The 24,564-nt window shown below is 37.8% G+C and overlaps 1 protein-coding gene across 3 annotated transcripts in view; it reads right to left on the reverse strand.

Annotated features, from left to right (window-relative positions):
- Positions 1–24,564, reverse strand: part of LOC139765688 (uncharacterized) — a 40,689-nt gene extending 16,125 nt beyond the window's left edge. Inside the window, exons 1-8 of one of the 3 annotated variants that reach the window (XM_071693441.1) lie at positions 24,376–24,564; positions 16,256–16,461; positions 12,817–13,082; positions 10,201–10,420; positions 8,327–8,356; positions 7,970–8,044; positions 6,147–6,334; positions 43–122 (exon numbers count right to left, since the gene is read on the reverse strand). In XM_071693441.1, the coding sequence (XP_071549542.1) occupies positions 43–122; positions 6,147–6,334; positions 7,970–8,044; positions 8,327–8,356; positions 10,201–10,420; positions 12,817–13,082; positions 16,256–16,372 (976 nt within the window). In that variant the 5' untranslated portion in view covers positions 16,373–16,461; positions 24,376–24,564. Of the gene's footprint in view, positions 1–42; positions 123–6,146; positions 6,335–7,969; positions 8,045–8,326; positions 8,357–10,200; positions 10,421–12,816; positions 13,083–16,255; positions 16,462–16,890; positions 17,438–24,375 lie in introns of those variants that run through there. The other 2 variants (XM_071693442.1, XM_071693443.1) reach the window with 2 other exon arrangements.

The raw sequence follows: 24,564 nt of genomic DNA on the forward strand, positions 1-24,564 counted from the left end.
CCACTATAATTATTAGTATCAAGGAAATTCCAATATTCTTACCTGCAAGTGCCAGTGTCTGAACTGTATCTCCAGAAGCAATGTTGGTGATGATCCATGCAGTCTCAAACAGAAGGGTGACACTGTAGAGAGGAGTGTCATCATGGCACTATACGGATAAACAGGATTTGGTCAAAACATTGCTGAAGTTGGACCATCACTAAGGAAATGATGTGGATGAAGTGAGACAAGTAACTGGTGGCACTGGGCCAATGATAACATCACACTGGTGAACTGTATTAATCAATGCACCATATGGGTAAGACAGAGATTAATTATCAAACTATACTGGAGAGGAGTGTCAATCATAATACTGAATATATGAAACACAAATAATTCCTTACAAGAGTTAGTAGCACTGCTGACAGCACCACACAATGAAGTAAAGCATTTTCATTGGTCCATATATAATTCTATACAGCCTACAGATTCAAAGTTGAATTTTCTGAGCCAAGTACTTGTACAGCAAAGCTCTTCAGGCTAAAGGAAACAGATATACTACTTATTACATACCTACACAGCCTTCCATGGTTTACCCCAGACGCTTCACATGCCTTGATTCAATCCACTGACATCACGTCAACCCCTGTATACCACATCGCTCCAATTCACTCTATTCCTTGCCCTCCTTTCACCCTCCTGCATGTTCAGGCCCCGATCACACAAAATCCTTTTCACTCCATCTTTCCACCTCCAATTTGGTCTCCCTCTTCTCCTCGTTCCCTCCACCTCCGACACATATATCCTCTTGGTCAATCTTTCCTCACTCATTCTCTCCATGTGCCCAAACCATTTCAAAACACCCTCTTCTGCTCTCTCAACCACGCTCTTTTTATTTCCACACATCTCTCTTACCCTTACGTTACTTACTCGATCAAACCACCTCACACCACACATTGTGCTAAAGAAAACTAATGAATTTTTAAAGCTGATGCTTACATCTACAATGAAAGGTAACATAAGAAAAATCACAAAAACAAAGATATATCAAAGCTCAATAAAATTACCATTTAAAGTATATCTGCTGTTTCACACCAAATATTTGAAATTAATGTGAAATGTAAATGTACAAATAAAACATTATCAGAGAATGCATCAGCATCTATTTCAAAAGGTGATGTAATACAATTGGGAAAGCTTAACTGGAAATGTTAACCAATGATTAATATGGTACACCAAGGAAAGGTCTGTGGGAACTGTATGCGGATAGGAAGCTGTGGTTTTGGTGCATTACACAAGACAGCTAAAGAATGGATATGAGCGGATGCAGCCCTTCTTTGTCTGTTCCTGGTACTACCTTGCTAACACAAGAAACAGTGATCAAATATCAAAAAACTAGTTATAATATTACAAGTAACTATTTCATCACGTGTGGAAAGAGAGGTCATTATCTGGAAAAGCAAAAATGGGTATCTTTGAAGGTATAGTAGTCCAAATGATGATGTATGGATGCAAAGCATGGGCTGTAGATGAAGATATGCAGGGGAGGGTGGATATGTTGGAAATGAAATATTTGACTGAGTTAGTGGGAAAACGATGTGGTATTAAGAACAGTGTAATGGAAAGAGCTGATGAAGGTGTGCTGAAATAGTTTGGACATACAGAGAGTATACGTGAGGAGTGGTTGACAAAGTCAGAAGTGGATGGAACGAGGAGGAGGAGACTAAATTGGAGATGGAAGGAAGGAGTGAAAAAGATTCTGAGTACTCAGGGCCTGAATATGCAGGTGGGAGAAAGGTGAGCAATGGACTGAGTGAACTGGAGAAATGTGGTACACAGGTTACAGGTGACAACATGTTGTTAAAGGACTGAACCAAGGGATATGAAACAGCTGGGGGGAACCATGAAAGGGCCTGTTAGGCCTGAATGTGGTTAGGAAAGTTGTTGGTTTGGTGCGTTACATACGAAACATATAGAATGAATATTAACAAATGCAGCCTTTCTCCTTCTGTTCCTGGTACTACCTCATCAACATTGAAATGGTGAATGGAATAAAGTAAATACATCAGAATGTATGAAGCCTGCTGCAATCTAAGGAAAGCTAATGATATATAATGTACTATTTTTTGGCAAAAGATTTTTCAACTAACAATCTAATGGTGATGCATAATACAATGAAAAATTGATGTTACAAGTAAGAGGAGTAATAATTATAGTGCACTTTACTTATCTTTGTACATGGGGTTGGAACTTCACACTCAAGAAATCATACTCCTCAACTTCAAATTTTCATTTTGCTTCACACTAAAGGAGTACTATCTCTTTAACTTCTGACTTTAATTTTGCTTCACATTCAAAAAGTACTATCATAACATCAGACTTATTTTCCTTAACACTCAAGAAGAACTATCTCAACCTCAGACTTTTACTATGCTTTACACTCAAGGACTACTATCTCTTAACTTTAGATTTTCCTTTTGCTTCATACTCAAAGATTACCATCTTTTCTGATTTTCACTGTTTCAAACTCAAGGAGTCTTGTCTGAAGATTTTTGTGTTACATTCATCCATATCTGACAAAAGGACTCTACATACACAGCGTCTGAAAAAAACTTGTCTGCCCCCATATATTTTCAAATGTAATATCATTCATAAATTTTAATACTTTGTAATCTCTCCTTTAGCCTTGATCACCATCTGCAGTCATCTGGACATGGAAGTGGCAAGGTTCATGAAGTACTCTAAGTTCATCTTTTGGGTTCAGAGGGTTTGATATTCTGAACAAGGAAAGGCACTGAGGAGATGTTGCAAGAAGCAGTATCGACTTGTAACTGGTTACAGCAGTTCTTGATAGGCTTAAGGTCTGGAGAGCTTCTAGATCACCCCAGTAATTGAATATTTGCTTTGCAAAGCAGCTCATCACCTTTCTAGCCACATGGCAGGGAATGCTATCTTTCATAAAATGATCACACCCTTGAGCCTCATCAAAAGGAAGCCCTTGGTCCTCAAACACCTTAAAGAAATACTTCCCATTCATTGCAATGTTTTTAGGTGAGAAATACAACTGTCCACTGCACCACTAAAGCAATCCCAGATCATCATACTATTTGGGTGCTTTACTATTTTCACACTGAAACCAGAGTTATACTGGCTGATGCCCTCCAGCCTCCTCATCCTCCCCTGCATTACTCCATTGCTGCTCACTCCAGTCCTTATATTTCTATGCAAATGTGGGTTGTTTGTATTTCATTTTCTTAAAAAGCAGGGGTTTGGCAGCTGGCTTACGGGAGGGAATGTGAAGGTCCTTTTGCAGGCAAAGTTGAATCATTCTTTGAGACATTTCCAGGAAGCTTTTCTTGGATGGAAGCTGAAATTTGAGGTTGCTTCAAAACTTTTTGTCTTAGAAGGTTGTCTGTAGATCTAGAAGTCTTCCTTGGGCATCCAGGGACAGGTTTTGACGATGGGATGGTGTTATCAGGAAGGCTAAAGGTGCTAGCAGGCAGCTGCCTGATAATGCATTCTGAGTATCCAGTGCTTCTAGAAAGCTCAAGTGTACCCACATTTTCTTGCTTTCTGGTGAAGACTCAGGCTTTCTCTTCCTTAGAAAGGTAAAAGCAAACCATCTTGAAGCATAGGTGAAAGAAATACAGCACCTAGAAACAAAATTACCTAGACATAGCCTGAGGCATACTGAGGGAGGGTTGCTGGTGCTCATGCCCTTACAAAAACTACAGTCATTAACCAGATGTAAAATTACTTCACCCTGACAGCATTATATGCCTGTACCACAATAAACCATAGCTATGTATCACCTCTGAGAATACAGAGGGATGGACATGGTTTTTTTAGCAGATACTCTCATGGGGTACAGATTACAAACTTACTTCAACTTAATATGTAAAGTATGAAAAGAGTGACATACTAAAATATTATTCAGATTAAGAATGCTTTAGTCAAAATCAAGACTAACCATGTATCAGCTGTTGAGCTTATATATGTTGATAAGTTTCACTATTAGACAATACGAATTAGTTTGGAAAGCATTCCAAGTTTTTGACATTTTAGAAAAGAAATTAGTCACAGAAGGCATGTCTTCATTTCCTTTCCTAATTCTTTCATAAGAAAGAAAAGGACAAAAATAAAGTCTCTTTCAGGAGCATCTTGCCTGCACATTTGGATTCTGGCAAAGACCTAAACCAACTTACCTAAAAGTCTCCTAAAATCACTTTTAGCTTAAAGGCCAGTGTACAGTCCTGTCATCTGTCTAGATCCCTTTAACGTATTCTCAGTTCTCTTAGATCAGATATCCTCCATTCCAACCTTGCTAGGAAATCTCTTTTGCAATATGCAATTACTCATTGGTCTGGCAATAGACCATTAAAAAGCAAGAACTTACATCTATCTATCTACATCTCTGATACATGTTCCCTTTGGGAATTCCCTTAAAGGGGTGGCCACTGCAAAAGAGTCTCCATAACTACTGAACTCCAGTGCCACTGGTACAGGACAACTCTAGTGCAGTGTTTCTACTGTACCAAATACTACTACCTAATGCTCCTCACTAATGTTTCAACCTACTACTTCTACCTAATGCCCCCAGCTAATGTTCCTATCTTCTACCTCTACCTAATGTTTCTGTCTAATACTCAAGTTGTAATATTCCTATCTGCTAGTTCTATGCATTGCTCCTAACATTGTGCCAAAAAGCAGGGCATTACAAACAACACTCATTGAAGGAAAATCTAGATCTACAAAGAAAGAATAGTGTGAGTTAAGTGTTATGTGTGACAAGGAAAGATTAAATGTTTGTGGACAGAATGCTAACACTCCATATGTGGGTAAGACATAAAAAAAGACAGCTACCTGGATCAGAGGAGTGCAATTTGACAACTACTGAAGTGCTGGCTCACTACACATCCATCACTAACCCTACCAATACCCAGGCAGGTAGCATTGGTAACATACCCCCTGGTTGGTGGCAGCCTACCAACCACAGCAAGATTTCTACTGTAACTAAACAACAGTCCCTTTCAAAATTCAAAATGACTTAACCTGGGTTAAATCATTTGCCTAATCCTACAATCATGCCAAAATTGTAGCATTAATACTGAATCAATAATGCAGACATATTTATTATACTACTTAATGCAGACATACCATCCTAAAATCTTACAAAAAATTAAACACTAATTCAGAATCCAAAAAATAAAGACAAAATTCTAAGTTGGAGACTGTGAATGTCCAATGCCAAATATGTCTAATCAGTTAGTACACTCATCAAATAATTTGACATAACTCACCAATAAACTAAAGATTTCCTCCTCAGATACAAACCACTATCTGCAAGGAATATTGCAACCCTTTAAAATATAACAATATCATCCTTATAAACAGTTGTTAATGTTGATACTCATGCCATAAATAAGGTGGTATTAACATTGACTAACCTAAGAAACCTTTCCTTAGAAGACACATGGCATACAAATTTCTAGAGGACACATGGCATACGAATTTCTGGTGCTCAGCCTGTATCTTCTGTCACAAGATACTGATGCTAAACCTGCCACAACAAAGTGCATGGCACATGAAGGCCAACATCCCAGGTGCCTGACATCCTCTCCTCATCTTCAATATCAAAAAGAGGAAGCAGAAGGGGAACCCTCTCTAAAACATGCATCCATACTCTCATATTCTAAGCTGAAAAAGCTTCCTGCAGAAAGAGTTCTGTGAGCAATTCTTTTCATCCTTTCCTAATAATCTCCCCCCCCCCCTTTTACTCAATCTCTTATCTATCACTCTATTATCATGTCTGTGGCCTGATGGGACAAACCAGCAAGGAATGCTAGGAAGAACTCCCCTGGTAATGCTGTACAGTATGTACAGTGGAAAAGGTTTAACCTTCATGAGAGACAAGATAAGCTTGTCTATCCTCATGTTGAGTGTTGAACGCACTCTAAGCTCACTGGGTCATTCCCCTGCAAGAAGTAAAGGCTTGCCATATTCCAAGACCCATTAATCTCTTGCCAAAAATAGTGTCTATACTATAAACTATTTCATTTCATCCTATTATGCTTACAACCATACTTATTATCTAAAGTGATAATAAAAGGTGAATACTGGCAAAAAGGAAACTCAAATATTTTAACTAGGAGCCACAGACCACTTACTCCTCCTTCTGCAAGTTGGCCAAGGCAGGGGTTAGAATGTCTGCTCCCAAGAAGTCATCTATATAAGAAATACTCCCTTGGGAAAGCAGTTGACGTGCCTTGAGTGTGGCCTGTAGCTGTATCTGTAGGTCTTCACTTCCCATGTCTGACACAATCTTGACGAAGTCTATCTTCTCTTCCTCTGTGGCCTGTTGAGTAAAGAGAACTGATAATTTCATGTGACAATGAGGCAATGTTGTGTGTTTCTTTACAGCATTCTCTCATGGATTATATCAATGAAAAAACTATCTTTTTATTCTTAGTCTACAGGGTACAAAAACAATCATATTTCTCTTTGCAATGGTGATGTGGAGTGCATTATCATTTAAAATAAGGTTGGCAACCAGAAAAACATTTACCCAAGCCCTAAGCATGGTAGACTGCACTTCAATATAAAGCAAATAAATTCCTTTGGTAATGAGAACTAAATTTTAGAGAGGAGATAACCTAACCTAAGTAGAGGGTTACCACTGATAGGATGACATATAAAGTAGAAGGCATTAGAAGGAATTGCAGTTGACCACCCAAGGCATAACAGCTTTGGTCGTACCTATCTCCTCATTGGTTCTCCCTTTTCCTTCTTCCCTCAACTGCTGATATGTATAACACCTTAATCATCCTCTCCATATGTCTAAACCATTTTCAGTACAACCTATTCAGCTGTCTCATACATACTTCTCTAAATATCACAAATCTTTCTTATTCTATCATTTCTTATTCAATGGACTCTCCTCACAACACGTATTGTCCTTAAACATTTCATTTTCAATACATTGACACTCTTCCAAACATTGCTATCCTGGGCTTACATCTTGCATCCATACAACACCATGGTCCCACACAGACTGTGACTTCATTCCACACAATACATGTGTTAGTAAAGCACTACTCATTTCACAGTTTTTGCATTACATTTAACTTAGTAGTATAATAATAGTTAGGGACATAAAGTATCTTGATGAAACAAATTTCAAATGATCACAGCATGAAAAGGCATCTAAGACAATCACAGTGTAGTGACATAACACCTCTCATAATCTCATATATCATAACCTCTTTCATAAATCACAATGGATGTACTTTTCTTTTCGATATGCCTCGCCCAGTTTGCAATGTGCTTCAGAGTTATTTCTGCTTCATAATTTTGTAACTCATTATTCAGGTGTTGGATCTGGAACAGTGTTTACCTAAGAAGTGATTAAGACAAATATTCTGAGGTTACCATCCACAAAGATAATTTGCCAAAGGGAAGAACATGTCAGGTCACCAGCTTACCATTCCTAAAAATCATAGCACTAACGGAAGGATCTTTATACTTCTATACTAACCAAAACTAATGTTGTATTAACGTGGAAACAAACACCAAGTCTGATGAAATCATACTGAATGACAGTGTTAAATCTAATGGGCATCCATTTTACCTCATCAAACAAAGCCATAGAATCAGGGAAAGAAACAACTTTTCCATGTGTGAGTGACAAATACTTTCAGCATAATGTACATGACAACATAACTCTTACATGTTCATTAAAGTAAGGCACTCAGTGGTATGACATGCTTCACATAAGTGAAAGTTTAATACTGACCAACACAGTGTAGACCAAAGGTAGAAGTATAACAAGCAATTAAATGATAAGTATTACAACATTCGAAATCAATATCAGTACAGTATACATAATAAAAGATAGTTACAACTGTCAATCACTGATTTATTCTAATGCATTATCAATAAGAGAATACGCTTATATGGTTTTAAGTGTCTGAGAAGCAACTGCAAAACTTACCTCATCACTTTCTATTAATGGGGCTTCTGACGGTTCCACTGCTGGTGGTGGGGCTTCTACTGTTGTTGGGGTGGGCTGTGGGACAAACAGACTGTCTTTATAATATTTATCATAAAGTCTTTCAGCTAATAATAAGATATCTACCACTTTAACGAATAAAAAAAGAATCTTGTATGTTTCCTTATCAAATAAGACTAACTACCGCCAACAGATGAAACAGTCACAAAGGACTATCTAGACACATTATGTGCACTGTAGCTTTCATATATTTCACATATTATACAAATGATGTAACTAAAGTTATCTTCTAAATAATACAAAAATATATGGATAAAAATCCAAAAACATCTCACTTACAGTTCTTCGCGGGCTTGTCCCTTGCCAGGCCTACAAGAAAGAAAAGGTGGCCTTTTTTCTGAATGAGTACTCAGAAAACTGTACACTGAAGTACACTGAAATACACTGTACACTGATGTTGTAACATCATTATCACTTTGAGAAAGTCAGAGAAAGAATATTACACTCACTCTTCCCTTTCAGTTAAAAACATTACAAAAATGCTTTTAAAAAGATAAGTCACATTTACATGGTATGAATTACTTGATTTTATTCAAATATAATCTTAAACTGAAGAAAATGAGTTTTGAGTTCCTTAATGACAATTCTAAGCCTTGAATGTGTTTAAAGGGTGACAGTAGATCCAAGGCCCTGTGTCCAATTGTTCTCTTTGAAAAGTTGGGTCTGGTTGACCCTGGAAGATCAGCAAAGCCCTTTGATAACTTGACAGAGCCAGGTGTTCAACACTTTATACTTCAGCAGGTTGTCAGTTGCCTTTCTGGTCTTCCTAAGCTGACCAGACCCAGCTTTTTGGGAAAGGATGATGTTAAAGAAATACAAAAAAAAATTTAAGTTGGTGAAGCTGACCACACAAATACATTTTGAAATCTCACTTGCAGACACATTTTCTTGCCTCTCAGCAAGAGTATTGGCCTTTTCTTCCAGAGAAAACTTCTTCCACGGTTAGTTAATGGTAAAAGAAAATTACCACCCAGATTATAAACAGCAAAAAATATCAATAAACACAAGGACAGAGAGTAAAAGTTGTACCCCTTCAATTTTTGCATCACAGGGTAACTGCGGTGACAAATCATGTCTTCTGACTTCTACTTCTAAGATAGTGCCATGCTGCCAGCCACAGGATATCCCCATCATAAGTGAGTACAGTAAAAAGACTCATTCCACAAATAAAATCTGATGCGTGAAAGCCTTATTTCAATGGAGATTGTTTGAATTTCTTTTTACAGCATATTATGTAAAATATTTATTAAACCATGTAAAATCACTTAAATTTCTGATGAAAATGAATGTCAATTTCCTGCTGATGGATTTATGGAAGTTTCAGAACATTCTTCTTTAATGTAAAGAGCTCAACTCATGAACAGAAGTCCTGATGGAGACCAAGCCTTGAATGAAGTGATAAAAGAAAGCAAAAAGAGAGTAATCTCAAAAAAGAGAGAAAAGGAATGTAATGTGCAGGTGAGAGGTTCTTGTAAAAGAGAGAAAAGAAGAAAAAGACAGATGTATAGTGTATGCAAGTCTATTTCAGTAACTGACAGGGTAGGTTTTGCATACTATCAATTTTATCTTTTCATTTCTATGATCCTTATTCTACAGTGCTAACCTAAAATTTATGAATGGTTCGTCTTACTAGCTGAAAAATTTATATAAAACCAGAACATTACAAGTTACACCTAGGTAATGGCAAAACTAAGTTAATTTTGATGGTGTTCATGCTATACCTACTGGTTTAATATGACAGTTTGTTTTCTACCATAAAACTGTATCAGAAACACTTGCCTTCTAATGGGGAAAAAAAGGATATACTTTCAGATGTTTGCTAAAACAGCAAACACAACATCTTCCAGCCAATTACCATATATCTTTTTATATGCTAGTGAGAGTTTACTAGAATTCATATTCATATATTGTACCCTAATTTAGCAGAGAATACCTATTCAAAAACATCAACAAAGAACCTGGTAATTAAGTCTGGGCACTGACATGGGAAAATTACTTTTAATGTTATAATCAACACATACACAAACCTTCTGTACAAGTCTTACATCATTAAATTGAATAGACACGTCTGTTCATAAATGTATAAACTTACTTCAGAGTAATCACTACATAATAATCCACATATCTGACTAAAAAACAATTCCCTCTCCTACCTCTCCATTCTCTTGAGACTCTAAAGATGGGGAAGTCTCCACTAAAGACTCTTGGGAGATTTCTTCCACCCACTGACTGACTTTGAGTGTCTCTTCATAAGTTGGTGGTGGTGGGGATTCTACATTGGCTTTCTCCAAGTGCATCTCCTCCTCCTCTTTTTCTAGCTTCTCCCTGACATGGCCAATCTCAGGAAGAGGATTGCGGTATGGCCTGCCAGGGCTGGGAGGTAAATGAACTTAACCTCAAGTAATACAGTTAAAATTCACATTGAGTAAGAGAATGGCAGAGATTATTGTTCACTGAAAAGGATGCACACACTTGACTCACTGCATGTGAATCCACTATACATGAATTTACAGAAAAAACTTATTTAACAACCAAAAGTCCAATACACATGAGGTGTGATTCACACTTGAACCGTTCAGCACAAAAATTATATATTCTATGCATTTTAAACAGTGTGTCTAAATAAATCATGGAAAATACAATCTTTCACACACTAGATCACTTGTGCTGCTTACTATGTGAGGTCATTCTTAACAGCCAATCAAGAGGAATACTGCTATAAGCAAAACTCTGTGAATCAGCTAAGTTCCACATAAGTCTAGATAGGCATCAATATTTAGGAATCCATTAATACAAAAAGCTAAAACATGATGGCTATGTAAGTGAAAGATCAAAACCAAAAGTATGAACTGTTAAGTTCTTAGTAAATGCTGTCACAGTTTTGTAAGTGTACATGTGATTACCAATTACTAACTGTGTTTTACAGGGAGAGATTCACTCATGTTGTCCCATAACTTAATCTTGTTTATACTTAACATGTCTTTATGGCCTAGCTTATGCCAGGTACTCATTTTATCAATGACACAACAGTCTATTGTGGATGAGAGGTCTTGGGAAGCGAGTCAGTTGTTGTTCACTGATGATACAGCGGTGGTGGCTGATTCGGGCGAGAAACTGCAGAAGTTGGTGACTGAGTTTGGTAAAGTGTGTGAAAGAAGAAAGCTGAGAGTAAATGTGAATAAGAGCAAGGTTGTTAGGTTGTTAGAAACAAGTTAATTGGAAAGTAAGTTTGAATGGAGAAAAACTGGAGGAAGTGAAGTGTTTTAGATATATGGAAGTGGATTTGGCAGTGGATGGCACCATGGAAGCAGAAGTGAGTCATAGGGTGGGGGAGGGGGTGAAGGTTCTGGGAGCGTTGAAGAATGTCTGGAAGGCGAGAACATTATCTCAGAGAGCAAAAATGGGTATGTTTGAAGGAATAGTGGTTCCAACAATGTTATATGGTTGTGAGGCAAGGGCTATATATAGGGTTGTGAGGAGGGTGGATGTGTTGGAAATGAGATGTTTGAGGACAACATGTGGTGTGATGTGGTTTGATCGAGTAAGTAATGAAAGGGTAAGAGAGATGTGTGGTAATGAAAAGCGTGTGGGTTGAGAGAGCAGAAGAGGGTGTTTTGAAATGGTTTAGTCACATGGAGAGAATGAGTGAGGAAAGATTGACAAAGAGGATATATGTGTCAGAGGTGGAGGGAACAAGAAGTGGAAGACCAAACTGGAGGTGCAAGGATGGAGTGCAAAAGATTTTGAGCAATTGGGGCCTGAACATACAAGAGGGTGAAAGCCATGCAAGGAATAGAGTGAATTGGAACAATGTGGTATATCGGGTTCGACGTGCTATCAATGGATTGAACCAGGGCATGTGAAGCGTCTGCGGTAAACCATGAAAAGTTTTGTGGGGCCTGGATGTGGAAAGGGAGTGGTGGTTTCAGTGCATTACGCATGACAGCTACAGACTGAGTGTGAACGAATGTGGTCTTTGATGTCTTTTCCTAGCGCTACCTAGTGTGCACTGTGGGGGGAGGGGATGACATTTCATGTGTGGCGGGGTGGCAACTAGAATGGATGAAGGCAGCAAGTATGAATATGTACATGTGTGTGTATATATGTATATGTCTGTGTATGTATATGTATGTATACATTGAAATGTAAAGGTATGTACATATGCGTGTGGGCGTTTATGTATATACATGAGTATGTGGGTGGGTTGGGCCATTCTTTTGTCTGTTTCCTTGTTATACCTCTCTAATGCAGGGAAACAGCATTTTCCAAAAGAAGGAACAGAGAATGAGGCCAGGTGAGGATATCCTCTCAAAGGCCCAGTCCTCTGTTCTTAACGCTACCTCGCTAATGCGAGAAATGGCGAATAGTAGTGTGAATATATATATGCACCATGACTTTAATGTACAAGTGCACACACACACACACACACACACAGCTGAGCCTATGCCAGGTACCCATTCGATCGACCAGCCCTAGGGGAGGATTAACAGTTGTGTGGACTGGTTACCATGACCAGAATTCAGACCTAAGCAACTTTGATCCCAGGTGGCCATTACATGTGTGACAATCAGTAATGTTAACTGCTACACAAGTCTGCAGAACAGCAGGCTGCAACACACGAAAAACAATGAAAGAAAGAGAAACAAGATGTGTGATAAGGAAACCTATGGTTTAGGAATAACAATGCATGAAGATATCAAGCATCATACTAAAAGTAAATAACAGTTCCAGAAGCCTCTCAAACATGCATGAAGGGGGTCAACACTTACACTGCTGAGGAACGAGAAAGTGCAGGTAGCTTGGTGGCCCTTGAACGGACCCTGCCTGAAGCTGTTGACGCCTTTGAAGATGATGATAAATCCGCTCTTTGTCGGCGTCGCAACTGTCTGTCTCTAGCTGGTATACTTTTGGGTGATGTGTGACTGATCAACGGTGAAGAGCGAGTGCCCAAGACATCAATGGGTGTGAGAGGGGGCAATTTTATGGAAGTGGTGAGGGCTTGAAGACGGGCACGTCGTGACTGAATGGAGTCCAACTGTAAAAGAGTTAGCCTACTAGCTTGTGTGACATACATATTGTGCATAAAACTCTGCACAATAGCTTGATACCACAATGCTATGATGATGAACAACAGGATATGATACAACTATGTATACCACTGTAAGAAACCAAAAGTGGATAAACTGTTAAGAGGACATGTAGTATGGTACATAAAAATCTTCAAAAATATTATCTCACCTCTTTCATATAAGTTTTCTCGTAAGGTGATGTATTACAGATAAGGGAAAAGATTTTGGCTGTAATAAGTAGGACTGAATGCTAACTTAATGATAACAGACTTCACTCACACAAAAGAAAACTGACATACACAACTCTTCTTACTTAGAAAAATGGTAAAGTCCTTCACAAATAATTATACCACAAGTGCAACCCAAAATCTTTACTTTTGCTTTGCAGTTATTCAAATTTACTCAAAGAATTAACTCATTCACTGCAGCTGGAGTTAATTTTCTAAGAATTCTTGAGTTGCCCACCTCAGCTTTAAGGCATAATATTCAGGCATTAATACTCATAGTGGCCTCTAATGCATTGTTACCCGATGCTACAATCCACATTTTTTCTATATGGCATAATGGTCAGTACATGTGATGTCAAGGAATCCATAACAGGATCTGTGCCATCATATAAAGCAATACTTTATGAAATTGTGGCACTTATGTTATTAACATTTCAGAAAGAAAAATATTTCTCACCAAATGCGTTCGACGATACACCTGGAGCAACTCTTAAGACATTCAGAAGAGCAGCAAAATCAAAAGATTCACATAGCACATGTAAACAATGTTTCAGCACACTGAGTTATATATCATTTTATTTTAGAATTTTTCCTGGATAACTCTAATAACAAACTTAAGGAAACGCTTTTTTTCATATACATTAGAATATTCTGCACAGGGTATAAATTTGACAATAGGTCTCCGACAAAAGAATGGGTATAAGAAATATCATATAAAATTGGTTGATTTGATGAGCTTATAAAATCTTAAAAGTCTGATCATAACTAAAATGTAAAAGTTATTTCCCTCTATGGTAAAATCATTCCTCATAACCAATATCAATATTATCCTATACCTGTAAGTCTCCTGAAAAATATAAACCCTATATTCATCTCAGAGTGTTAACATCATATTCATGGGATTCAGATAATTGTTTTCATAAAGATTTACTTGTGAAGCATAAAAGTATGTATAATTTGAATTACATTCCCATTACAATTGCCTGGTTAAATAATGGATACCACGGAAGCTGATTGAGATCAAACCATTAACCAAAGCTGGTAATCAAAAACTGAAATCTTGGAGATAGGTATAAAAATAATACATACAAACGATATTTCTACCTGTAAAATTGGGGATAGGGGAGAAAGAATACTTCCCACGTGTTCCCTGTGGGTCGTAGAAGGCGACTAAAAGGGGAGGAAGCGGGGGGGCTGGAAATCCTCCCCTCTCGTCTTTTTTTAATTTTCCAAAAGAGGAAACAGAGAAGGGAGCCAGGTGAGGATACTCCCTCTAAGGCCCAGTCCTCTGTTCTTAACGCTAACTCGCTAACGTGGGAAATGGGAAACAATTTGAAAGAAAAAAAAAATCAAACAAGAAGTTTATGAGCTGTTTTTTCTCAGTCTGATGATATTCCAAAATGTAGCAAAGATGACAAATAAAAGGTCAGCTTTAGGTTTGGGCAAAGCATGATTTTGAGCTAAAATCTTAAACTGTCCCTCACTAAAGATATCATTTTAAAAAGCTATTGAAACCAGATGGCTGACATCAGTGAATTGGGCAGAGACAACAAAAACACCAGTTATGCTTAATGCATACAGAAAATGCAACTTTGAAACCTGTATTATGACAAAGCTACTCAAAAACACTACAGTAATCACATACTAAACCTGTACAACTGTGCCATATCTGAGACATCAAAGCACTTCACTCCATCTTCCCAACCATTTATGCAATCAGTCTAAAACTCTTAAAGAAAGATGAGTGTGCCATGCTTTTCAAAGGAAGATGGGATGGGCATGGAAAGGGTAAAGGGAAAATGAGGTTTCTATCTCAGACACAGGCAATCCTAAAGCTCAAAGATGACTTTTTGATCAAAAGCCTAGCCTGCCCATCATTCATGTAGTTGACTTTAGCAAGGTAAATGGAAAAAGGGTCAACTTATCAATAGAAATCCCTTCAATAATCAGCAGTACAACAAATACTGTATCTGTATCTCCAGTTACTCATCTATTTAAGATGACTGCTCATGAATCTCTGTTGTCAAGGCCTTACTAAAGCTAAAACTTTTTTAGGCCAGTTTTTTTTTTATAAGAGAAAATGATAGTCTCTCCAGACACACAAAAAATAATTAGCCTTAATTATAAAATCATTTTGTAACTGGAACGGTTTACAGAAATCTTAGCTGAATTTAGATTTTTCTCTGACCTCATCATCTGTCCTACATGATACACTTCTCTGTCAAGCAAAAACAACTAACTCGTGAGTGTCACTGGACACCACTTACAAAGGGTCATACTGAAAGTGAAACACCACCTTCTGTGAGGCAAGAGCACTGTTAATGGATGGAATGCAGTACCTAGCACAGTTCTGCTATAGACCTCCTTCCAAAGGAGTTCATCATCTTCCTGCTTCTTGCTTCCTAGAAGCTGCAAGTGCCCCCATAAAAGGGGTCCTACAGTACTTAAAACATTAAACTACATACAGATAGGTCACCAGACTTAGTCCAGGAATGAGAAAATAGTTATTTTTCCATGCTGGTCAGCAACTCATATGTATTTCTCTCCTTTTTATTTCACATAATCTGTTTGTAGTGGTACTTTGTTAAAATTTCTTCTTGTTCCTCTGAAGCATCTGATTTACACATACCTACATAATCTTACCATCATGAAATCTTTGATTTCATATCCAGATCATAAACTTATTTGAACAGATGTAGCCCCTCTGTCTGACTTTAAAATTTTCCCAAGATAAGCCTTTCCATATGAGTTACTATGTGAAAAATAATTTACTTAAGTCTTTTTCTTAAAGTGACAAGTCCAGGAATGCGACCCTAACATTAACCCATACCCCCTAGAAGGTAATAGTGTACATATCTAAAAATATCTATACATGAATAGATAACAGAATGAAATTTTAACTTCACACTTACTTCCTTATCCATGTTGGAGGTCTTGGCATCTTTTATGCGACTCCTGGATGGAGGGACGTTGGCTGACCCCCTGGAAGACTTCCAATGGGAATGAGTGGCTGCCCTGTGGGATGACATAGCAAGGAGGACCCTATGGATGTATTACTTGGCCCCTTGTATTCCCGTGCCAGCTATTATGTAGGTCTTCAGCTCCATCCATGGTCAGACTAGCAAAGTAGAAGGTACAGTTAGCTATTTGCAAAATAACTTTTCTAACACATAATGAAAGTTGACATACAACAAAATAAATTACATCATGCTCTGTCTCTTTATCTGCCATACATACTCTTTCAGAAAAGTTAAAAAAAATCCTAACATAAATATAACGAGAAACGGCGAAAAAGTAAGGAAAAGTCAAAACATTCACTATCAAAACACAGTATTAAGTTGTATATCAATAAATGGTGTGCAAAATGTAAATATTAATACTTGGGCAACCAGCTTTTAAAATTTTTCAAAATTCTAGTCTACATAAATGATTCCTCTATATACTTTGCATATATGAAAGTCAGTGGAATCTCATATTAAGAAGATATTTTAGTCTGCATATTCAGTTGAAGATCAAAGTGACTTAAATGAGGGCATAGCCAAATTACCTCAATGCAAGTTTACGACTTTACTGTCCTGTGTAAAGTACGTTATAAAACATCATTCAGAAGAGGAACGTTCTCCTATACATAAGCAAGGAGATGCAGAAAAAAAAAGCACCCTTAATCTTAGCGTAACGTAAAAAGTGCAAATGAATTTATACAGACTGTGATGGCTGGCTACATCGAAACAGGGGAGTCAATCAAACAAGTTACTGAAAAAGTGTCTGCCAAAGTTCTAATTGTATGAGTATTTAGAGATATACAACCTCATGCCTTTCTCCGCTTTGTAATGTAATTTCAGATGTTAGCTATCATTATGTACATGAAAATATCTCATGAACAAGTATCAAGTGGCTAGCTTAACTTGAAGGTTGACTGAAACGGCGTCACTATCTTGAAAAGCCTGATCGACCACAGTGTAAGGATTCGCGAAATTCTACAGCTATTACGTCGTGTTTTATTACTACACTACAGACCGGGGTGCTGCAATCATGCCACTGTGATAACAGCCTTGATACACTGTTCTTCACCACCTTGTGATCATGCGTCAGTAATAACCCTCTTAAGGCTTCCCAAATTTCACTGGCTCGAGTATTGCAGACATGGAAGCAAAGTTATGTCCCTCCCACCTCACTTCTACTACAAAAATGGAACTAGGTGAAATAAATCCGGAGCAACTTAAATTCTAACAAACCTCCTATAATTAAGAATCAGATACTAAAGTTGGGAAGTATATATGAAGGTATGTACATATATAAATGAGCGATCTGTCTTCTGACTTCATCTCTCAAACTGAACGACTGAAAAGTTAATCACATCTTTACAAAAAAAAATCCAAATCAATCCACTAATCACTTTCCGCGAGTGGACATTCATGGATTAAACTGAAGAATACCTGTTTACTGAGAATAGATACAACTCTATACAATACAACAAGTTAAATATCATCTCAATACAAAATGATAACCATGAAATGAGTTACAGGAAAACAAGTTTCCCTGTCTGCCTCAGTGTGACTATACACTGCCGACTACCTTATATGAGTCCAACGGGAGATAATGTTCTGAGTATTTTTGATGACTTGATTCTAAAAGGTGAAGAATTTAAAAGGCGTTCGTTGGAAATTTCTTAGAAGTGTAGAGTTCCAGAGGAGGTTAGGATGAAGTCATTATGCTTATAATTAAGATGGTTATACAGTCTAGGGCTGAACTGAGGCGCTGGTGAGGTGAAATGCTTCCTGTGCGAGTACGTTGTTTGACTTAATAGCAATCGACTGCTGAATGGTTTTAATAATAATAATTAGTAGAAATTCTCAAGACTAAAAGCTGGGTCGTGTATGCAAAGCAAAAGGTTTATCTAAATGGGTAAGGACCGAAAATTCGCAATTCGTGCCATGCAAGCAAGGGTACAAAAGAACTAAGTCTGTAACAAGTCATGCAAACAAAACACAAGGTCACAGTTCAAGTTAACCAAATATCTGAGTCGTTTATCTTAATCACTTCCCTCGTTCGTTCATTCACTGGAGGTTGGTTATCAGTTTCCTGTAAATCATCGTATCCCTGGATATGATACGGACCATGTTCTATCCTCTTAAGAGCACGTTTACGATGTGGCAAGGTGGGTTTACAGAGATGAGTATTTGCTAACCATCTCACGGCAGTCAGGGTCATCCACCAGTGTTACACAAGTAGTACAAATTAGCTCCTGTCTTCCTGCGATCAGAGGGCAATGTCCTATTTGCATGGGGGTAAATCAATCCTCGCGCTGCTGACTCAACCCCACAGATAACTACTTCCTGCTAGCGGCCAATTAACCGACGACATTCTCATTAATCAAGGCGTCAAGACACCTTACAAAAGACTGTCACTGATAATACGATACCTATTTACTGCCACCTACCAGTATTTTACCATATAATGCTGATACATTCCTTAAAACTGAACGATACTCTGTACATGTAAAGAGCGGTAACAAAAATTCCACAGGATACCATAAATTTCGATAAACAAAAGGATAAAAATCTTTGTATTCTTGTTGCATTCCAGAGCTGATGACATCGTCACGAACATGGTTCAGCCTAGGCACTTCGGTCGCTCTTACAAATGTAACTGTGGGTTTACAGTGGTTATAATTTATAATTTATAATTTAAGAGGAATGACTAGGGCATATCCAGTCAGGAAGGGGAGAAGGTGGCGATCCCCCACTGAGTTATAGTTTGCATAATTATTCTAACCCTTTTCATCCCTTGTAAAAATTATTGAATATGTATATTATGTTTCAATGGTATACACAGGTGACAAGTGAAACAACCATATCATCTTGGCAACGCCTTCTTGTACACGTAAGAATATTTATATAGAAAAAAGTTTTCTCTATCTGCAAAAGCCAACTAATTTGTCACAGCAAAGCAAACTCCCAAAAATGTTGATACAGGCTGTTTTATATCATCAGATATAAATCTAGTCTTATATATAACAAACCAATTGTTGTCCATTACAAAATAAACTTACTTCTGTACAAGTTGTATTCCGATATATATATATATATATATATATATATATATATATATATATATATATATATATATATATATATAAACCACCACAGAGATGGGTACGTAATGCATTACAATGAAGGGGTACGTCAACGGAAAATGGTTAGGAAGCATAGATCGAAGGTAAACCCTAAAGGTAACACCATCTTAAGACATGAGCTTGTAAAGATATCAGGAAATTCTTTTAGATTATGAGAATGGTTCGCGAATGCAAGGAGCCACGCAGCAGAATCGCCGAGCAAAAGACATTTCATTGTATACTAAAAGTTGTATGATATTAGCGACAGGTTAAATAATGGAGCCCTACTCGGGTAAAACTCCCTTCCTGTTCTGTACAAATAATTCCACTCACATGTAAGGTAAGCGTCACTGACCGTCACACATGCACGGGTCGCAGCCCATCCACAGTCCACCCAGCTGTTCATCCTCCCTCAAGGACTGGTCGATATAATGGGTACCTGGCATAGGCAAGGACATACGTGTGTGTGTGTGTGTGTGTGTGTACACACATAGGAGTAAAGACATCGTACATACATAAAAAGTTAAGACGGGCCAACACGGCTCTCTCCCCGTCACACACAAGTAAACACATACAACTGCCCACCGAGGAAGAGAGAAGATTAAGGGAAAGTTTGATCATACGCTTTCAGTTTTTGAACCAGTTTCAAGTCAGTGAACAGTTCCACCAATTAAGATGCATGGACAGACCAATCAGAGACCATATGAAACTCAGCAAAGAGTAATTAGTAAGCGTAGTTGATGAACGGAATATATTGAGCGATGAAATTGTGAATCATGACTGTATACAAAAGTTGAATGATAGTTGAGAATGTTCAAGGGATGCTGCCCCATGAATGATAGAACTCCCAGTAAAAGGAGGTAATTGCACGCATAAAAACTTCATTATCCGACATATTATTTACTGTGCTGACTTTGGCGAATGATATGCACGATAAGGATTGTCACAGTTCAATATGGAACAATGCGCAGCCTATGTAGGAAAAGTGTCACATAACCCATCCCAATTGGGAAAGGACCACACCCCACCCTCAGAGTCACAGCCTAACCTTGGAGTGTCACAACCCACCCTTGGAGAGGGCATGAGCCGTGGTTGGGTGTCCGGCCATCACCAAGCAACGCGTCCTGGTCGGCCAGACAACAAGTAAAGCAACGCTCGATATTGCAACAATCCAAGGAGGCCACCCCTCTCTCGGCCCGCCAACCTCCCTCTCTGTTCAGCCGTGCTGAAGAATTTTTATGTGATCCATTGATATCGATTACCGACAGTCTTGCGCGTCGGTGTGTAATCTTAACCATCAGTAAATTTCAATAGATCACCCATTCTGCTGTAACGTCTTGGAAACTGACCTTTAAAGGATAAGCCTAAAAAAAAAATAACTATTTGTATTATGGAAGAGAGTTGAACACTCGAACTCATGCGGGCACGCCACTGAGTTCGTTAAGAGGGTGTTTGATATATTCATGCTGGTTGTGTTTACACGCCGTTGGACAATAACAGGAACACTTCTAAGAAAAGATGGCCGTGATGTGGGAGAGAGGAGGCTATGGTCAAAGAACTGTACACATAATAATAAGTTGTAAGCCGCCCGCTCCCAAAACCTGAGAACACGATGGTTAATTTCCGCGTATAATTCACTACTGAGAAGTTGCTGAGATGAAACTACGTCTGAAAGCGTTTCGTGGCCCTTTACTTGATGGCTCTTTGACCTCAAATGTAAAATGAACATGTCTCAGATTTCCTTTCCGCGCAGGAGACCCATCGGCCATCAGAAAAGACGCTTCGTAGGCCATAATTACGGTGACGTAAAAATAAAGTACTTTTGGCTCAGCAATCAAGATCCGACCAGCGTACGTAATTAAAGTCTGGTCGGCGTGAGGGAAGGGATGTGGAAAGCTACGAAACTGGCTTTTATCTTAACTGTCATCGTACTCAAAGGGTTACATCGCATTCAGGCGGTTAAATTGTTGTACTCAAGAAATGAGTTGCACTCGAGAGGTTGAATCATCGTAATACAACGAGTGCCGAACGCCACTCAACAGAGACTAAATATTTAATTAAGTCTGCACGCCCAGGGTCACTCAGCATGGAAAATGGACTTATTTCTTAGTGACAAACACGTATGACCTTGGTCTGGTCGCCTGAAACCAATCCTGCACGAACAAAAGGCTAGATTTACTGAGGACCAGCAAGGACAACACAATACATGGTGGTCTGGTTGCTGAGGGCCACTCAGGAGGGATATCATTTTTCATGTTTGGACACGGGAGCCACTCAGAAGGAATATCTTGTTTGATGTGTAAGATGGGGGCAATTTAGATAGGATATTACATATGATATCTGTCTATATTGCATCTTGTATACAAATTAACATATCTTCAGCTATCATAGTTTCATTTGTCTGTCTATATTGCATCTTGTATACAAATTAACATATCTTCAGCTATCATAGTTTCATTTGTTGTTTAGTCATTTATTAATTGATAAATCTTCCTGCTTTTACCCGTTGATATTTTATTCCATTGTTGCTGACATAATCAAGTAGTTATATATGTCAAGGAAGACAGAATCCATTATTCTTTCGACATTAGCGTCTCATAAATATCCCACCAACTGAATTCATTTTGAATGAAGCTATTCATCGTATTTTACACAAAACAAACATTGGCCTAACATCCCATTAATACACAATTACACAGGGGCTAACCTGTGCCAGTAATGGCACCCCTGGAACACACACAGACACATACGCACACGACCTGTGCCTGAAATGGCACCCCGAGAACACATACACACACACACACACACACACACACACACACAATGACCTGTGCCAGAAATGGCACTCTAACACACATATACACGACCTTTGCACGAAAACGGGCTGTCATTGACCAAGAGGCCGAGCTAAACTTAGTCTAGGCGAATCTTTGCACACAAACTCCATAATTATATCTGTAATGGACTAGCTGAGTTTGGGTGCATTAGCTAGCATAAATGCGTGTTGTCCTTCATTTAAATATGTCATATACAGCATTTTATTTTTGCATTACGCGTTTTTTTTTTTTTCCAAAAGAAGGAACAGAGAAGGGGGCCAGGTGAGGATTTTCCCTCTAAGGCCCAGTCCTCTGTTCTTAACGCTACCTCGCAAATGCGGGAAATGGCGAATCGTATGAAAAAAAAAAAAAAAAAAAAATATATATATATATATATATATATATATATATATATATATATACTATAATTTATAGTTCACATAAGGTATTGCAGTATTTGATATTCTATTGCTGTATATTTACATGTAATAATCAAGAATGGAAAAAGAAATGAGATATTGCTGTTAATACTCTACATTCATGTTCATGTTCATTCATGGAAGTATATCATAAAACTGTCTTTAGAATAGTTCAACTTGAATTATCAAATGATTTCTATTGTGTTCAAGACGATTATCAACTCGTACTTTCACTCTGTATATGGCCCTTGCCTTCTGCAACGCAAGACTAACAAAAAAAAAAACTAATGGTAAGTCGAATGCGGAACTTGAACATGGCTAGAAGAACAATTTGCGAGTCTATCCTAGACATAATAATATTATCAAATGACCTGCCAGATGTTGCCGTCAAGTAGGTGATATTGATTCAGTCTGCATTTTTGTGTCTCAGTTCCTTGAACACTGCCTCCGGACTTGGGAAGGAGAGCAATGTTTCATGAAACACACAAATTACACTAACGTATCTAAACCCTAACTTCCTGGAGTGATTTAGGTTACCTAATTGTATAAAAAAAAAGGTTCACAATTTCATACACTATTTTCTGTTATTCTATAACGCCAAGCTCTTTTTTTATGGGGCTCTCACGGCTTCAAAGTTGCACGCCATGAATTGGGAAAATGGTGGGGCGAAAGAGGGATTTCGGCACGCGAAGTAACTAACCATAAGGAAAGTGAAGACCAGAAACAATATTAACATCTTTTCCTATATATATAAATATATATATATATATATATATATATATATATATATATATATATATATAATTACAAACTGGTGCCTCTATTCAGACTTCATTACACATTCAGGATAATATATGAAAATACTGACCATTCCTGTGACCTAACCAAACACCAGAACCAACCCAATAAATGATAAGAATAGGCTAGATAAAGCAGGTGTTGATCACTGGTGGTTCATGCATAAAACAGCGTCTCTGATGGAGAAAAACATTTAGCCACTGTAAAAATACTTGTTACTCTTTAAAGCCTCTTGTAATTTTCAGTGAGTTCTCCAGTCATTCTCTAGCATGCTTAGAGTATCAAGTAAATTCAGTTTCACTCATACGAATATATATATATATATATATATATATATATATATATATATATATTTTTTTTTTTTTTTTTTTTTTTGCTTTGTCGCTGTCTCCCGCGTTTGCGAGGTAGCGCAAGGAAACAGACGAAAGAAATGGCCCAACCCACCCCCATACACATGTATATACATACGTCCACACACGCAAATATACATACCTACAAAGCTTTCCATGGTTTACCCCAGACGCTTCACATGCCCTGATTCAATATATATATATATATATATATATATATATATATATATATATATATATATATATATATATATGGTGTCCCAAGAAAATGTACTTTTTGACACCCAATAAACGCTGAATTTTTTTTTCAGATCTGAAAAAAAAAATTCGGTTATAGGGTATCAAAAAGTGAGTCCATTTTTAGGTCACCCTGTTATATATATATATACATATATACATATATATATATATATATATATATATATATATATATATATATATATATATATATATATAAAGTGAAAAGAAAAACACACTATTCTCACAATGATTTAATGCACAGACATTCTCAAATATTTGAACCTTGCAACTTACATTAGACACAACCACGCAAAGACAGGGCAGGTGGTATTGATCCCTGTAGAAGTCTGTGTCTCATGTCTGGTGCACACTTGACTGTTCAACCTGGGAGCCACAGGTGCAAAGTGTCTCACAGGAGAGAGAGAGAGAGATTACGTCCCGGGAACCGTCATGCTTCCACCAAGGTTACTCACACACTGCTGG

This window comes from Panulirus ornatus, chromosome 55 (genome assembly GCF_036320965.1).
Source record: "Panulirus ornatus isolate Po-2019 chromosome 55, ASM3632096v1, whole genome shotgun sequence".
Taxonomy (NCBI): domain Eukaryota; kingdom Metazoa; phylum Arthropoda; class Malacostraca; order Decapoda; family Palinuridae; genus Panulirus; species Panulirus ornatus.